At 48.7% G+C, this 16,098-nt stretch overlaps 6 protein-coding genes across 6 annotated transcripts; 4 read left to right on the top strand and 2 right to left on the bottom strand.

The window, feature by feature from the left end:
* Positions 1 to 608: 608 nt before the first annotated feature.
* EV420DRAFT_1714399 (phosphatase 2C-like domain-containing protein) lies at positions 609 to 2,108 on the top strand (the record flags this gene model as incomplete). Its single annotated transcript, XM_060479671.1, has 5 exons — positions 609 to 616; positions 668 to 798; positions 852 to 1,205; positions 1,256 to 1,426; positions 1,485 to 2,108. 5 exons carry the CDS (start codon positions 609 to 611, stop codon positions 2,003 to 2,005), a joined length of 1,185 nt encoding a protein of 394 aa, XP_060325974.1. The 3' UTR covers positions 2,006 to 2,108.
* A 1,381-nt stretch (positions 2,109 to 3,489) lies between these two features.
* On the top strand, positions 3,490 to 5,232 carry EV420DRAFT_1714401 (uncharacterized protein; the record flags this gene model as incomplete). The annotated part of the gene is made up of 10 exons (XM_060479672.1): positions 3,490 to 3,950; positions 4,010 to 4,188; positions 4,258 to 4,438; positions 4,490 to 4,542; positions 4,599 to 4,626; positions 4,651 to 4,711; positions 4,760 to 4,867; positions 4,927 to 5,042; positions 5,096 to 5,115; positions 5,174 to 5,232. The coding sequence occupies exons 1-10, from the start codon at positions 3,871 to 3,873 to the stop codon at positions 5,230 to 5,232; spliced, it is 885 nt and encodes a 294-aa protein (XP_060325975.1). The 5' UTR covers positions 3,490 to 3,870.
* An 888-nt stretch (positions 5,233 to 6,120) lies between these two features.
* EV420DRAFT_1569109 (uncharacterized protein) lies at positions 6,121 to 7,807 on the top strand. The gene is made up of 4 exons (XM_060474206.1): positions 6,121 to 6,575; positions 6,631 to 6,870; positions 6,925 to 7,175; positions 7,226 to 7,807. Exons 1-4 carry the CDS (start codon positions 6,144 to 6,146, stop codon positions 7,410 to 7,412), a joined length of 1,110 nt encoding a protein of 369 aa, XP_060325976.1. The 5' UTR covers positions 6,121 to 6,143; the 3' UTR covers positions 7,413 to 7,807.
* Positions 7,808 to 7,811: 4 nt separating this feature from the next.
* EV420DRAFT_882849 (uncharacterized protein) lies at positions 7,812 to 10,232 on the top strand. Its single transcript, XM_060483854.1, has 4 exons — positions 7,812 to 8,165; positions 8,275 to 8,792; positions 8,839 to 9,109; positions 9,157 to 10,232. Exons 1-4 carry the CDS (start codon positions 7,998 to 8,000, stop codon positions 10,132 to 10,134), a joined length of 1,935 nt encoding a protein of 644 aa, XP_060325977.1. The 5' UTR covers positions 7,812 to 7,997; the 3' UTR covers positions 10,135 to 10,232.
* Positions 10,233 to 10,244: 12 nt separating this feature from the next.
* On the bottom strand, positions 10,245 to 11,965 carry EV420DRAFT_883008 (CFS1-like protein). The gene is made up of 10 exons (XM_060483855.1): positions 11,855 to 11,965; positions 11,777 to 11,808; positions 11,563 to 11,720; positions 11,391 to 11,510; positions 11,287 to 11,339; positions 10,907 to 11,239; positions 10,798 to 10,844; positions 10,734 to 10,749; positions 10,382 to 10,678; positions 10,245 to 10,329 (listed from the first exon to the last, which is right to left on the bottom strand). The coding sequence occupies exons 1-9, from the start codon at positions 11,865 to 11,867 to the stop codon at positions 10,407 to 10,409; spliced, it is 1,044 nt and encodes a 347-aa protein (XP_060325978.1). The 5' UTR covers positions 11,868 to 11,965; the 3' UTR covers positions 10,245 to 10,329; positions 10,382 to 10,406.
* Positions 11,966 to 13,719: 1,754 nt separating this feature from the next.
* On the bottom strand, positions 13,720 to 15,646 carry EV420DRAFT_1483858 (Mycolic acid cyclopropane synthetase-domain-containing protein; the record flags this gene model as incomplete). The annotated part of the gene is made up of 10 exons (XM_060470022.1): positions 13,720 to 13,772; positions 13,885 to 14,156; positions 14,178 to 14,277; positions 14,332 to 14,664; positions 14,712 to 14,764; positions 14,816 to 14,963; positions 14,989 to 14,995; positions 15,203 to 15,234; positions 15,281 to 15,456; positions 15,513 to 15,646. 10 exons carry the CDS (start codon positions 15,644 to 15,646, stop codon positions 13,720 to 13,722), a joined length of 1,308 nt encoding a protein of 435 aa, XP_060325979.1.
* Positions 15,647 to 16,098: the final 452 nt, after the last annotated feature.

Genomic DNA, 16,098 nt, shown 5'->3' on the forward strand with positions numbered 1-16,098 from the left:
TATCACGGTTGGAAGCGAAGCGACATAGAGATTTTCTTGCCGCAGCTGTGATTGCAAAGACTCCAAGTCATCGTCTTTCTTTCGGACGTCTGGCAAGCAAAAGCTAAAACAAAGGTACACCTTCCTGCATTCGATATTTCATGCTTGAACTAAGCGCTCCGGAATCATTAGTTCATTCTAACCCAGTTGCTGGCCTCCTGTGGGAGAAATCTATCGGCAATCAATATTTGTTGTACTTGATGGGTGTACCGCGCTAATCAAGGAAGTGGATTTGACCCTCGTTCGTTTGATGTTGCGACTGTTCCGTTTAATTACAGAATTGGCTGCCAGAATTGTGCTCGGAGAAACATGGCTGAACCAACCACGAATAAACGGACTTCTCCGCACCGACCCTGATTTAGATATTTCAACTAGTTTGCCACCCATTTTTGCATTGTTCTCCAAATCCGCCACATTATCAGTTATCGATCTTCAAGTTTCCGTTCCCAGTAGGTTAGCTTCAACCCTTGACTTTCTGATACGTTACGTCTCTAACTTCAGAAACCTGCAGGCTTGTACGCCATCAAGTCGTCTTTTTCCGTCGCCACAGATACCGACCATCTCCAATCATGTCCACGTCTTCCCGTTCACTCAGTGACTAGCGAGCGCTCTTTGCTCGGGTCTGTAGGTCTAGCGTCACCGCCGGTGTCCACTCTGTTACTTTTCAGCACACTCCCGGCGCCAGAAATGAAGATCGGTTTGTGGTTCAGGAATGGCTCATCGCCGACCGGACGTGGAAATTCCTTGCCGTCTTCGATGGTAAGCCTTTCACTCACAGTCTTTACTTTATCCGACTAAATGTTTAATTGTAGGACACGGAAGCGCCTACACGTCGGAATACGCCGCTGCCAATCTTCCAAGGCTGATCGAGGAGGAACTGCGCGACGTTGTCGAGGAGTGCAAAAACCGATCTCGAGATACATTCATCACCAAGGTCAAGAGGCTTTTGAGGCGGACGATAGAGGATTTCGATGAGGATATAGGCGATGCCATCAAGAATTTGTGCCCCGATCCCTTGTCACTTTCGTATCCAGAAGCCCAGGATCTCGTCAATGCTAATAGGGATATCTTCCAACGTGCATATTCTGGTTCCACTTTGGCGCTCGCTCTTATTGACGAAGAGCGGGATAATATGTGGGTAGCCGGGTTGGGTGATTCGACTGTCGGTATGTTGTTCTTCTCCACCCAACAATGCGCCATTCTGATGTTTGCTTAGTATTAGCTTATGAAGACGACGATGGAACTGGGTACGGCGAGGGACTGCTAACCCTCCACAATACGGATACTCCAAAGGAGTACCTGAATATAGCGATGATGCATCCTTCGGAGGAGAAGGACACCATCATGGAAAAGGACCAACTGTTAGGCGCTGTGCGCTATACTCGAGGTATACAACTGGCTTGATCATTTTTCTTCTCCTGTAATCACGTCTTCTATCCTTGCAGGTTTGGGTGATTACGCGCTCAAGCTACCGTCAGAATTTTCGACGGAGCTCTTCTTCAAACTCCCGCGAGGACTGCGACCACAGAACTACCGGGAGGGCATACGGTACTACAATGTGACGCCGCCATACGTTCTGAATTCGCCTGGCACCCGCTTCATCAACCTTGCTGAACTTCGACCTCATAAGTCGACGCTAGTTCTATACACCCACGGCGTCGATACGATCGTGAACGGCAATGTGAAAAGGATCAAGAAGCTGGACAGACCCGATCCCGCCAGCATCGTAGGGAAGCTCACAGGTAGTCAGGTTGACGAGGCCTCTATTCAGGAGGCTCTCAAGCATGGTGTTGAGCTTAACTGGACGACAAACCGGGCGACCGAGCTCTTGGGAAACTTGGTAGCAGGGACTTCGGTAGAACATTTCGCCAAGCTCCCTGGACCTGCGGAACGTAGGGATCGGGACCGGGCGGTGTATGTTGATGATGCAACGATCCTGCGGTATGAACTAGCAACGGAGGCCTAATTTTCACTTATTCTGTACTTGCATACTTATTCCATGCTTTGCTGTGCTGTGCTCAATACACAAAAAAATACTAAATAATCTAGTGGTACTGAAGAAAGGCAACCAATGACTGTTCGCATGGGTTCTCCGAGAAACCTGGGAAATGTTAATGAACTGCGATCTAAAGTTGATGTAGCTCCCACCGCCGCCGGACTGTAATATTGGACATCCTTCAGGCCCTTCCACGCAGATGCATGCTTCAATCAGTAGTTCCGTCCGATGAAGGGAGATCCATTGGTCCTTGCCTGATTTTACGGAGTCGGAACGTACATGCGTAGTCTGATATCTGACGGCGCTAATCACCTATCGGGCTTCGCGGTGAACGTAAAGGAGACTTGTACCACATATTTCGTAGTTGACACTCAAAATGGCAAGGTCCCTTGGCAAAAAGAAGCGGCTAATTTCTCTGCAAGGACGTGATATCTCACCTTGACACCGTGTAAAACATGAGGTGGTTCTAATCCTGATGTTCAGCCTTTATACATAATTACGGCCATATGAACGAGGTATAAAAGGACTTCAAATTTTCAGGAATCTCTCAGACCAATCGCCAGCCACAGATGTCAAACAACTCGTCTCACCGTAGCGGCCGCTCTTCTAATTCCGTGTCATCTCGCTCAGGACTCCCGTCTCTGAAAACCACGGCCCTATTATCCGAGTCCCTGAGCCCGACTTCTCCAATGTCATCGACGGCGGGACTGACCCCCCTTTTGAATCAGTTTCCACAGCCGCCCTCTTTGGAAACTACGAAGTTGAACCCGGATGTACTGAGCAAATCGTATAGAAAGCCTGCGCAGCTCATGTCTGCACCGTCGACTCCACTAAGCGGTAGCACCACTCCCTGTAGTCCCAGTCCCAATGCAGATCCGGCTAAAAGTCGTGGAAGGCCGAAGAGCAGTGGGAAGTAACTCAGGTCCGTGAGAGGATTGGATTATGTCTGTGATGCTGACTGTTAATATTTTAGTGATTAGAGCTGGAGTCGTTGGATAGCGTACCAGCTTCAATTCCCTGTCACTCTAGCCGGTGCTCCTTGTAGACCAGAAGGAAATAATAACCACAGTCTGTAACCAGTATTGGGTGTCTACATTAATTTGGAAATCGTATTTCTAAGTGGCCAGCCATTCACGAGAAGTCGTTACCTCTCTTCATAGAACAATTTTTGTTGTATCTTGGCTCGAACTTGAAATTTAGAGAGTGGTTACTCAAATCTGAATTACAAGAGTCAGTAATAGGAATGCCAAAGGAATGCGCTGAAATGACAGACTCATACCGCTTCATGGCTCCTCCCGCGGTTACGTTCTTCGGTTTTAACCGAGAGAAGTCCAAATATCTCATCGAGGGAACCCGGAGACTGGTATATAGCAACTTGAACTTGAAGGGTAAAAAAAAAGAGTAGAACCCTAACCCGTCGGGAGGCGGCCCGGCTCGTACCGAAATGCCGTTGAGGACAATTCTTCGACCGACCACCACCACAATGACGCATGATACTATCCTTTGGTTGATATGACGACTTCTAACCACGCTGCAAGAGGCCCTTGGATGGAGAAACGTCGCTATGATTCCGGGAATTACTGGCAGCGATGGATTATCGGGATGTGCTTCCAGTTTCGCCTTGACCTCGGATTCGCTGTCGAAGCTGCACTGGTGATCAGTCTTTAACGCGCCGGCCAACCAGTCATGCGGTTAGTAAACCGGATAAAACACGGGAAGCGAAGGGAACCGTTTCGCCACATGATGATGATGTTTAATCTAACAGGACTGCCGTGTATAAGAAGAGTTCGAGTTCCAAGAACAACGTTTCGTATTCTTTCCCCACGGCATTCGTCATGTTCCCCCGAGTACAAATCTACCTCCTTCTCTTCGCAGCGGTCCTAGGGACCAACGCGCAGAAATACTGGTTCAGTTTGTAGGTACAATTTAACTTTCGGTGAATCAAAGATTGTATTTGACTATCCGAAATTCCAGTGGTGACTCATACACCCAAACGGGGTTCACCACCAATGGTACTGTGCCGGCTGTAGGCAACCCACTGGGGAACCCTCCGTACCCAGGTTGGACAGCGACCGGAGGCCAGAACTGGGTGGACTATGTCACGACGGTGGATAACACCTCTCTTGTCTTGACATATAACTTGGCGTATGGAGGTGCGAGTTCAGATTCACACCTCAGCCTCGTTTGCTAACTCCTTGGACAGGCGCTACGATCTCCTGCAGACCTAGTGACGCCCTACGAGCCTACTGTCCTCTCGCTCACTGACCAGGTCAACGAGTTTCTGACTAGCTATGCGGCCAGACCGTCGACTACGTCGTGGACGAGCGCGAATACGCTTTTTTCGGTTTGGATTGGGATTAATGATATTGGGAATAGCTATTACTTGGGGGGTGATCGGGATGCGTATGTCTTCAATGCGATGTCACGGCGGAGTAATGTTGATTCCCTGGTTAGGTTCTCAGATACGCTGATGGATGCGTATTTCGCGCTTGTGGAGCAACTCGTGCGTTGGTTTTTTTGTTTGCTATTTGTTGAGCTTTATCTGACTCAACTCGATTTATAGTAGTTGGTGCAAATCTTCGAAGGGATTGGTACATATACTGATCTTCTCACAGCAACGTTGGCGCGAGGAACTTTTTGTTCGTGAACGTCCCTCCGATTGACCGGTCGCCATTGGTGAGTGTTTGGACGTGAATTACAACTCGCGAGCTCAACTCGGCGTAGATGCTCGCACAATCGACGTCGAGTCAGGCTCTCGAGAAATCTGTGATTGCGGGTTTTAACAGCAAGCTTGTAACTCGTGCTGCTGCTCTGGAAGCCAACCATAGTTGTGTATGTTCAATGTTTAGACTCGAATGGGAGAATTTGTACTGATGTCTGTGGCATTGTAGGTCAAAACCTGGATATGGGACTCGAACGCTGCGTTTACGGCGATCCTGGATGATCCCACTAGCTATGGTTTCCAGGATGCGACAAGCTATGGAGATGGCGCAACTATCTTCTGGGGGTGAGTATTCTTCGCGTTATTGCTTCGTATTGTGGTACTTATAGTTCCGATAGCAATAACTACCACCCATCCAGTAAGTGAACTTGTTTGAGCTTCTGAGTCTAGCTCTTTGCTCAATTGGGCCCTGCCAGGCTACGCGCATGCGTATTTCGGTCAAGATGTAGCAAAAGTCCTTGGAGGATTTATTTGAGGAGGGGCGGACTTCATAGTAGTCGTTGTATAGAAGTAATAGCGTGTGAAAAATTGGATGGGCACAAATTATCCGGTCGCAACTTGCAAGCTACTTGTAAGGGAGCAAGCTCGCCTCCCCCGGTAAGTCCAGGGGGTTTCTGTGACGATATACGTCTGTGTCAGTTTTTAAACTTACGTAGATATCTGAACAGAATCTGAAGGACATGGGTTGAGGTAGTTCAACAAATTTGGGCGCTTACATAATCCCGCCTCTTCCTATGACGTACTTGCCGACCATGACGCAGCGGAAGTCAAGAATGGGACGAAAAGCTTGGTCCGAGCGTGACGTACGTGTCATATAAATACTCGAAAGGCGCACCATTCCCTTCTTTCCTCCGAGCTTACTCCCACATAGACTTCTACGCGTCGCTCACCGTATTTGCCGCCTTCCGTAAGTTCCCACATGTTTTCTGTCTCCCAGGACAGGTTTCCAACTTTCCTCTGCTGCCGTGGTGGCCCAAATTTCTTCAGCTTCTCATTTATCTGCGTTACCTATTTCTCATCACTATTTCACGCTATGAACTCAGGTTCATTGCCCTTCAATATTCGATCTCAGTAGTTGGCTATCCTCAAGGTCTCCAAGTAGAGGTACGCATGCCTTTTGTGTCATGGTTTATTCGGTAACCGGCGTATATTTCGACATCAATTTAGACAATCAACTCTGGATTCAAATGCTCCGCATACTGCAAGCCCGTGAAAATCAAACTCACTGCGACGCACTGAGAATGAAATTCTGGAGATCGGTTCGTGATTACGAACGTGTTGCACGCGATTACGCCCCTATTTGCAGCACGACTTAGAGGTTAGGGGCCTCGGAAACGCGCCTGTGGCGTGGGAATTCTAATAACTTTTCTTTTTTCAGTCGCCGCCATGATGCATCTTGGCTGCGCCCGTCGTCTGCTATCCACTGCGTGTCCTCGGCGTACCGCCCGTATCGACAAGCTCCCCGACGGATACCGAGCAGATAAAATCATAGCAGCTCTCAAGGCGAGCCCGGTGGAGTCCGTCATACCGTTGAAAAATCACCTCCTGCTCAGGTTTTTTGATGAGAGTACGGCTAGGCGGTGTGTTGAAGGGAACGTTGGTGGGTATTCTGTGAGGATGGATGAAGAGCCGGAGCCAAGGTTGTCGGCATATGTCGTTGCTGCGCTTGGGCTGGAGGATGCGTCGAGGACGTTGTCGATTATGAATCCTCCGAAGGAGAAGAGGGCGCTGCTTGGGGAGATGGAGGGGCTTCAGTGGACGAGGATTGAGAACGGGCGATTTGAGTATAGGTTTTGGGGTGTTGTGGATGCTTGTAGGGTGTGTTAGCTGATTTTTTTTTTACTGTTGTTATACTGACATATTCGTTTGCAAGGTTTTCTCTAGGTATAATGCAGTGAAAGGCGCAGTGTTCATATTCGTGCCTGATGACAAGGACGAGTATATGTTTCCTTCTTGGTATCCCCGAGGAGAATTTCTCGTGGGCAAAGTGGAACGGAATGTCTTGGTATCCAATATCCAAAATGGGGAAACGCTGCGGATCCTCGGCGAGCGGGTTGCGGAGTTTGATGCCCATGGATTCTTGTTGAAAGCTCATTATGAGCGGAAGACGAAGGTATGATGGTGTTCAGTTCCTTGTGGTTCCGCGCTCAAATATGCTTGCCTGTAGGCGATGAAAGTGGTCCTGGCGACATCGGGACACGCTAAGCAATTCCTTGAGGCTTGTAAGGATCTGGGAGATGTCGAGCTATCGTATCAGGAGGATAACGATCCTCGTTGGATATCCCGAGGGATGATAACCGCGCTGACCTTGGGCGCCCGACGAAGCATCTCGCTGTCCGTACCTTCAGAACACCGGAGCAGTATGACCGCATATCGGAGTTTCTTCTCACAGTACGGTGCTCTTCGTCCACAATCAAGGTGAGGGGCGTATTTGCTAATTGATCCGTGGCCTGAGATTGTTTTTACAGCGAGGACGACGGTCCTGAAGAGCTGCGCTTGCATTTTGAGAGTATTCTAGGTGCTATGAAGGCAGTGATGTTGACGGAGGCGACGTTTGAGGGGGCCAGCATTACGTTCTTGGGTGCCCGTGATCTCGCACCGTATCGCTTGACACATGTGGGGCGTAGGCAGCATTGGAGGTTACCAGTTCCTTGAGTACACTGCAATATATATCTTTAAAGGAAAGTTTGGCCAGTAATACTTTCTTTGGAATGATTTTTTTTTTCTTTAGTATTACGTTCTTGGATGCCCGTGGTCTCGCGCCGTATTGCTTGACAAAAGTGGGTTGTCGGCAGCATAATAATAATGCCAGCATTCGAGGTTGCCAATCCTTTGATATTTAGATAACATATATTATTCAGAAGAAAACAGTACCAAAGATTCTGTCCCAACCACTTCCCTCCTCCTAATGCAAGCTTAACGACTATATCTGTTTTCATCTCTTCATTCTGTAATTTTCCGTAGAAAGTTTGAAATGCCGATCTCCTTGTTTTTACCCCTGATTTCGCCGGAATCGCCCCCACGTGGCCGCCGGCGGTGACGGGAGCAACTCTGTCTTGTACCGGTACCACCACCACCACTTTAACTGTGGAAGCCCAGTATTGACTGCCGGCCTCTCCCACTGCTCTGTTGTGCTCTACCAAGGGTCTTCTAGGGCTCGAAAGGACAACATATAAGCCCTTTTACCACTGGAACTGCGGTCCGCTACCGGCAAAGAGTATTGTAATCAACGACTGTCCTATGCTGGATCTGTCCAATTGGTTCTCTGCTTTTTGTGAGAAACAGGTATTGGACGACCAGGGTCCAAGCGACTCAGCGGTGGAAATGGGCTTGCAGACGTTGCCGTACGACTTGCTGCTGAACATCGCTGCCTATCTCAGCCTATACGACGTGCATGCGCTACATCTGGTGAGTGGTCGTTCATTTTTCAAGAGGGCTGGGAGCATAGTATCGTGGAAGGATGGCAAGGCGGGGAAAGGCAAAAGAAAAACCAAGCTGACTCATTCTCTCCTTCCAGACTTGCAAATCTTTGTACGATTTCTCCATTACCCGACCGGTATACCGCCAGCTCGCCACAGATCTACTCAAACGATGTCGGGCACTCCCTCTGAAGGGCTTCCAGCGGCCTATGGAACTCACGACACCCCAGCTAATACGCGCTGTCAACAAAGCTACCCGGAACGAGCATGCCTGGCGCCGACGAACACCCAGGCCCATCACACGGCATTACGAACCAGGCATACACCCGCTCAGCAACTACCTAGATTCTGACGAAAATATTTATGACCCTAGACCGCCCTCGTGGTACAGAATCGTACGGTCTCCCCCAGAGGAAGAAGTCGATTGGTTATCGCCTATCACTTCGAGCTATACACTGTGCGCCACAAAGAGCGGCAAGGTCGTCTGCTGGGATATCCAGACGGACACCTGTCTCGCTGAGTGGACCCCGGGGGAAAAGTGGGAGCTGTGGAAGTGCAGGGTCGAGTTCGAGACTCGGTCTGTTTACTTTACGATGGCGAAGGTGCCGTCGGGCTCGTGAGTGCCGTTTTCTGGAACTTTGTCTTTGCTTATGCCTCGACAGCTACGACGATGCACAGATTATGGAATTCATCCTCATGCGATTGCGTTTCCCAGAACCCCTCGCAAACGGTGCGCTGAATGGGCCACCTACCTTTAATCATGTTACACGCTTCAAAACGAAGGGAGTCGTAATGAACGTGTTTCTGCTCGATCCGGTTGCCAGACTCTTGTCGAGCTACATCTGGATATCGACGTCCAACACTATCGCGCTGTATCTCTTGCCGGACTGGAGCAAGGATGAGTACGTCTTCATTGATACAGGTATCGAATGTGTGAGTGCTCTTGCCCATTACGTGCACTGATCTCTGACATCGTGCAGTCCGTCTCATCCAATTGGTCCTGTATACTATTGGACAAGATCATCGTTGTTCATTGCGAAGAACATGAGTCTCTATCTCAGTATTTCTATCCAGTGGCGCTCCTTATGGCGCACATCAGACCCGCTGCAAAAGCCCCAACAATATCGGGGCACGTGCCGCCCTTTCGCTCTTTAAGCAAAAAGTTCATCTTCCCCCCTCCCATCCCGTTTCCCCCACCTAATGGCGACAACACTACTCCGACAGTACTTGGCATCAGCGCACCCGGTGCAGCACCGGCTAGCCTTCTCGCCCTATCCACCAATGGCACCGCAAGCACCGCGACAAACCCCTTTCCCTTCCCTCCCTGGTACCCAGAAAGCGCTCATTTCGTGCGCCAATGGTGGCCTGCACTGCACGGAATGCCTCGGGTGAGCTGCACCGTGATACTCATGGCCTCGCACGACCCCATAACCCACAAAACCCGGTTCATCCTCGCCCAACACTACTTTCGCGTCCCCATGCTCGATGTCGACCCCGACTGGCTTCACTTTCCATCCAAACTCCCTTATTCCTCCTCCTCTTCCTCCACAAAGTTCCCCGACACACACCTGATGAAACTCTGGTACGTCAGCACACCCTTCGAGATCGTCTGCGTCCTAGACGGGCCCGAGCCCGAGCCAGACGAGGAATCCGACAGGCCTCGACCGCTCATCGCCGTGGACTTTGGGCACGCAGTGTGGATCGAGTACGTCGAAGTCGACGGGGACTCGGGGGTAGGAGACCCCGAGGCCAAGTGGCTGCGCTTCGTAACGTTCCCGCCTTACGACGAGGACGGGAGCCAGTGTGGTGGGTTCGCCTCACCGAGTGAGGTGCGCACGCTGGAGATCCCGGAGGAGCTGGATTTGGATACGGTCGAGACGATTAATATTGATCAGAGCCAGGGAGCGGTGATTTTGTCTGTGAAGGAGGGGAAGATATTTATTCTGTGTTATGAGTGATGGATGACAGTTTATGTGTGTGTATTTAGGCGGTGTATATGTACTTGGTGCTATTTTTTATTCTAGTCATTCTAATTCTACTCATTACGAAGAGCCGATTATACGTCGCAACGAAGAGATATGTTTCTCTCGCGGGTAAACGTGACGATATGATCCCCCAAGCTCCGGGTAGAAAACCCTGCTTCGCAATAAGAGCTAAGAAACGTCAAACCCAAAACATGTAGCAGAAACAAATCGCAGGACGTACAAATAATCTACGTATTTCATCAGTGCTACGGCACCCAGTATATATCGAAATTTAACTCACAAATCCATTTCCTGCGGAAGACTTCCTGCTCAGCGGCACTCAGATTGTACTTCCGGACAAGCGCCGGGGATATCGTGGCTTCCCATGCATCTAAAAAGTTTCGCTTCCACTCACGCAGCGTGCGCGCGTAGTGCGGTCCGATATTGACCATAGAGTCGACTGTAAGACGTCCACAGCTTCCTTTCTTCATAGCCTCCATAAGAACGCACAGGCTGGGAATATATCCCCCTGGAAAAACTGACGACATCGATCCATTAGCTGCGCTGTATCGACAGCGTCATTAAGGGCTCACTCTGGAGAGATAAAAACTATTGTCAGCAATGAACTAACTAACCTGGAACAATAAAGCGACAGACCCATTTTTGAATAAAGTCGACACCTCCTGCATGATATGACTCGACTCCTTCCCAAAAATATGAGTTTTTCAGGTTATCAACGCCAGCATAAATACCAAATACCACTTACTCGCTTCCGGGAAAGTAATGACCTGTACTGTCCCCGCTCCACTATCTGGTTTCATCGCCCAATCGACTACCTTCCAGTACTCAGCCAGAAAGTCCTTACCCACATGCTCGATCATCTCTATGCTAATGAAACGATCAAAGGCTCCAGCCCATTCCTGTTTGAGGTAGCATTCGCGAAAGTCCATTTCGTGTACTACGATGGAATCGGACAGCCCGGCTTCGTTGATACGGTTCCTTACAAATGCGGCGTGGGTGGAAGAAAGGGTTACGGTGTCAATGGTACACCCTGGGACAGTGGTGGCTGCTAGGATAGCTAGCGATCCCCAGCCCGTTCCTACATGGATGGTTAGAATATCGTCGTGTAGAAAGCGTGCACTTTACCAATCTCAAGTACGCGGTCTCCCGGTCGAATGTCAGCTTTTCGCAGTATCATCCTAGATGTATTGATACTAGATCAGGATTGAAGTCCATTGTATAACGCTTACCTCATTTTCCGCATCTGGCCATCTTCTAGTGTATCCTCAGGAATCCCAATGAGATCCGCGTCTACTTCGAGGAAGATGGCCGCAGAGTAGCTCATGTCTGGGCTTAGAAAAGCGGGGAACCTGGGGCCGCACTTGAATCGTTGCCTTGTTTCAGAAAAAAAAGGTTACTTACAGCTCATCTTCGAGATCATAATGAGCGCATATATTGGCCTTAGAGTTGGCCAAGTTCCCGATGAATTTGTAAGACGTGAGGAATCGTCCTCGTGCGAGTAAAGAGGACGTAAAGCCACTAAACGATCGTAATAGATAATCGCGATTGAGAATCAATAACTGTCCAATGAAAAAATGAGCATAGCATTCTACAACATTGACAGTATGTGGCTTACCTTGACTAGTTTCGATACATCATCACAATCGACTTCATGGCAAGTCAGAGAAGGATGGAATTTGTAGACAGCGCATACCGATGCTACTCATGAAGGACTCTGCGAGACCCAAGTCTGTAAACAGGGCTATCCTCGTCCAAAATTCACCTGATCGAACACGCAGGAAGGCATAAGGTGCTTCTTCTGGTCCGAATTCGTACACATCGTCTCCGTCTATTATCGTGAGATGACCAGTGCTGATACCACTCAGGGCTCTAGAGAGAGTAGCATGATAGACGATAGCGGTGGATGAGAACAGAGCGGGCGCACCTTAGGACTTGGGATTTGCAGAAAGTTAGGACAGGCCCCCAGGTTAAAGAGCTGATGGTCTCGGTGAATGAGAACCACAGGCCTTCGATAGCCCCTCCAAAGGACGGACCATATTTCACGCCTAGGGTCTGGGTCTTGGATAGAGATGTGATTGGAATGCCCTCCATTCAGCGGTCAGACCGAATAATACGTGGGAAGAGCTGCAACGATAATATCCGCCAAGTCTGGGTCTATATGCAAGAAATGCAGGCGAATTATAAGCGCACCCGCGGATCCAGGGGAATAGAGCAGCTCAAGCCACAACGTCTAGCATCGCAGAACGCATGGTCATGTCAGCTCGGCAGCAGATCCTGCGATATTGACGGATTCTGAGTGGAATAGGTTCGCTAACCATAGATGTGGAAATCTAGTACTAGTAGCAAAATGTGAGAGAGGGTGAGAGAGACGAGCTAGTAATGAAGGAAATACGAAGTTCGTAGGCGGGCAGCTGCATGAGAAAGGTCAACAAATCAGAGTTTTCTTGAATGATCTGCGTTCAGGAGCCTCCGCAGTAATCTCAATACATAAATATCAGTAAGATACGGGGATATTTTCGGGCTGATGTGGTACTCAACCAGTGGCGTGAGAACCTTTCCACTTTCAGTCAGCCGTACCCGTCCGCATGTGCCGCCGGACACTGCATGCTGTTGAGATAAGCAGTAATTCTCCAGCCGCTCACCCGGATGTAGCAGGGAACCCTCGCAAACAGGCGAGGGTCGTCGTCGTTTGTCTACCTATTTATCTACATGCCGTGTACACTAATAGAAGCAATGCGATGTAATAAGGAAAGCCGAGGAGGAGAACAAGTGAACAGTACTTCCTACCGAAGATCCCGACGTCGACTGCACCATGATGCGCGACACTTGACATTCCAACACATGCCGCTGCCACCAACCTTTTCCTTGGCTGGATAATGAGATGGTGGGTCGTCTATTTCATTTCACGGCACATAATAGTCATCTTTTTTGTGCAGCTTCGAGTAATATATACAGTGATAGTGCACGTATACTTTGCAGTTCTGTCTGCTTTCTCATTTGTGTAGCCACAGATCATACTTGGAAGGAACGCTGCACACATATGGGCTCATTCAATAATCCAGCACCTGAGAAGAGGGTAGGACTCGTGCGAGACTGCACTGAACGATGTAGACGAGGATTTGAGCATTCGCCCTGTGCTCGGGGGATCACTAACATCATGATGATCCTCTGCAGGTTGCGAATCAAATTTTGGGCGGCTATTTTGCCTCTGAACTGCAGATCAATGTTACTAATTAATTAATCACTAGTTACCTCCGGTAGCGATGCATTTTGATGGCGCTCGCCCGGCACGTGACGGACGCTTTGTTTGTTGAAGACGAGGCGCCCTGATAACAAACCACAATACAAACCTCCTGCGGGACGTACATTTGTATGTGTGCTTGTGTTAGTTTCAATATTTCACGATCTCATTCTGACTACGAGAACTTGATATTAATATGCTAGCGAAATTCCAATCGGTATTCCTTCATCGAAGCCCGTGCAAGTATCATCTAACGCCTTCCTATGGATTAGATCATACATCACAGCGAATAGACATGTTTCCCTCGCGAGTGAATGTCACAATATGATCCCCCAAGCTCCGGGTAGAAAACCCTGCTTCGCAGTAAGAGCTAAGAAACGTCAAACCCAAAACATTTAGCAGAAACAAATCACAGGACATACAAATAATCTATACATTTTATCAGTGCTACGGCACCTAGTATATATCGAAATTTAACTCACAAATCCATTTCCTGCGGAAGACTTCCTGCTCAGCTGCAGTCAGATTGTACTTGCGGACAAGAGCAGGGGATATCGTCTCCTCCCAGGCATCTAAAAAGTTTCTTTTCCACTCGCGCAATGTGCGTGCGTAGTGCGGCCCGATATTGACCATAGAGTCGACCGTAAGACATCCAGAGCTTCCTGTCTTCATAGTCTCCATGAGGATACATGGAGTGGGAAGGTACGCTCCAGGAAAAACTGAGGGACGTAACCTCTTAGCCACTAGTATTGTACTAAAGTATTATTAGGCTTACTCTACCGAAGATCCAGTCAGAATCAGATGGACGAGAAGAGTGAAACAATTTACCCATTTCTGTATAAAATCAGCACCTTCCGAGTTATATTCCTCGCCTCCTTCACAGAAACAATGAGATTAACCAAAAGCGAACCAACGTAGATAACACTTACGAGTTTCCGGAAAGGTAGTCAATTGCACCACACCCATTCCAGTATCCGGTTTCATTGCCCAATCGACTACCTTCCAGTACTCAACCAAGAAGTCCCTACCCACATGCTCGATCATCTCTATGCTGATGAAACGATCAAAGGTTCCAGCCCATTCCTGTTGGAGGTAGCACTCGCGAAAGTCCATTTCGTGTACTACGATGGAATCTGACAGCCCAGCTTCGCCGATACGGTTCCTTACAAATGTGGCTTGGGTGGAAGAGAGGGTTACGGTGTCAATGGTACATCCTGGGATAGTGGTGGCTGCTAAAATGGCTAGTGATCCCCAGCCCGTTCCTACATGAATGGTTAGAATGTCGTCATGTGGAAAGCGTGCACGGTACCAATTTCAAGCACGCGGTCTCCTGGTCGGATGTCAGCTTTTCGCAGGATCATCCTAGATGTATTGATGCTAGGTCAGAATTGAAGTCTATTGTATAACACTTACCTCATTTTCCGCATCTGGCCATCTTCTAGTGTATCCTCAGGAACCCCAGTGAGATCTGCATCGATCTTGGAGAAGATGGCGGACGAATAGTTCATGTCTGGGCTTAGAAAAGCGGGGAACCTGAAGCCGTACTTGAATTGTTGCTTTGCTTCAGCACAACCCATGGTACTTACAGCGCATCTTCAAGGTCATAATGGGCAGATATATTGGCCTTAGAGTTAGCCGAGTTCCCGATAAATTTGTAAGACGTGAGGAATCGTCCTCGTGCAAGTAAAGAGGTCGTGAAACCATCCAGAGATCGTAATAGATAATCGCGATTGAGAATCATTAACTGTCCAATGAAAAAATAAGCATAACATTCTACAGCATTGACAGTATGTAGCTTACCTTGACTAGTTTCGATACATCATCACAATCGACTTCATGGCAAGTCAGAGAAGGATGGAATTTGTAGACAGCGCATACCGATGCTACTCATGAAGGACTCTGCGAGACCCAAGTCTGTAAACAGGGCTATCCTCGTCCAAAATTCACCTGATCGAACACGCAGGAAGGCATAAGGTGCTTCTTCTGGTCCGAATTCGTACACATCGTCTCCATCTATTATCGTGAGATGGCCAGCATTGATACCACTCAGGGCTCTAAAGAGAAATAGAATGATAGCCAACCACATTGGGTCAGAACAGAGCGAGCGCACCTTAAAACTTGTGATTTGCAGAAAGTGAGGAAAGGCCCCCAGGTTAAAGAGCTGATGGTCTCTGTGAATGAGAACCACAGGCCTTCGATAGCCCCTCCAAAGGACGAAGCGTATCTCACACCTAGGGTCTGCATCTTGGATAAAGATGATGTGGCTGGAATGCCCTCCGTTCCGCAGTCAGACAGACGAATAAGTGGAAAGAAATACGATGATAACCACAAAGTCTGGGCATATATACAGCAAATACGGGCAAGCTGTAAGTGCTTCCCTGGATCCGGGAGAGTAGAGTGGCTCGAGACACGAGGTTTAGCGTCGCAGACCTCATGACATAGCTCTATCCAAAACGCGTATGAACTCGGCAGTAGAATTTTGCGATTTCAACGGACTATAGATGTAATGGATCCACTAACCATAGATGTATATATCTAGTAACAAAGGGTGAGAGCCGCGCGCCAACCGAGTCACTAGGTCCGCAGGCAGGCAGCTGTGTTTAAGAAAAAGGTCATGAAAATTAGAGTACCTGGAAGTTCTATGATGTGTTAATATGCTTTCATATTCATTTCAATATGCAAGTTCCCGGATAGAA

Source organism: Desarmillaria tabescens (assembly GCF_030435595.1).
Source record: "Desarmillaria tabescens strain CCBAS 213 chromosome Unknown EV420scaffold_45, whole genome shotgun sequence".
Classification (NCBI taxonomy): Eukaryota; Fungi; Basidiomycota; class Agaricomycetes; order Agaricales; family Physalacriaceae; genus Desarmillaria; species Desarmillaria tabescens.

Excerpts from the sequence above, each read along its gene's own strand:
- EV420DRAFT_1569109 (XM_060474206.1), top strand. The coding sequence starts at position 6,144 with ATGATGCATCTTGGCTGCGCCCGTCGTCTGCTATCCACTGCGTGTCCT. Across the intron at positions 6,576-6,630 it reads GTGTTGTGGATGCTTGTAGG|GTTTTCTCTAGGTATAATGC; the intron begins GTGTGTTAGCTG and ends TTCGTTTGCAAG. Across the intron at positions 6,871-6,924 it reads ATTATGAGCGGAAGACGAAG|GCGATGAAAGTGGTCCTGGC; the intron begins GTATGATGGTGT and ends GCTTGCCTGTAG.
- EV420DRAFT_882849 (XM_060483854.1), top strand. The coding sequence starts at position 7,998 with ATGCTGGATCTGTCCAATTGGTTCTCTGCTTTTTGTGAGAAACAGGTA. Across the intron at positions 8,166-8,274 it reads ACGTGCATGCGCTACATCTG|ACTTGCAAATCTTTGTACGA; the intron begins GTGAGTGGTCGT and ends CTCTCCTTCCAG. Across the intron at positions 8,793-8,838 it reads GCGAAGGTGCCGTCGGGCTC|CTACGACGATGCACAGATTA; the intron begins GTGAGTGCCGTT and ends ATGCCTCGACAG.
- EV420DRAFT_883008 (XM_060483855.1), bottom strand. Across the intron at positions 11,721-11,776 it reads ATGTATCGAAACTAGTCAAG|TTATTGATTCTCAATCGCGA; the intron begins GTAAGCCACATA and ends TTCATTGGACAG. Across the intron at positions 11,340-11,390 it reads GGCCAGATGCGGAAAATGAG|GATGATACTGCGAAAAGCTG; the intron begins GTAAGCGTTATA and ends CAATACATCTAG.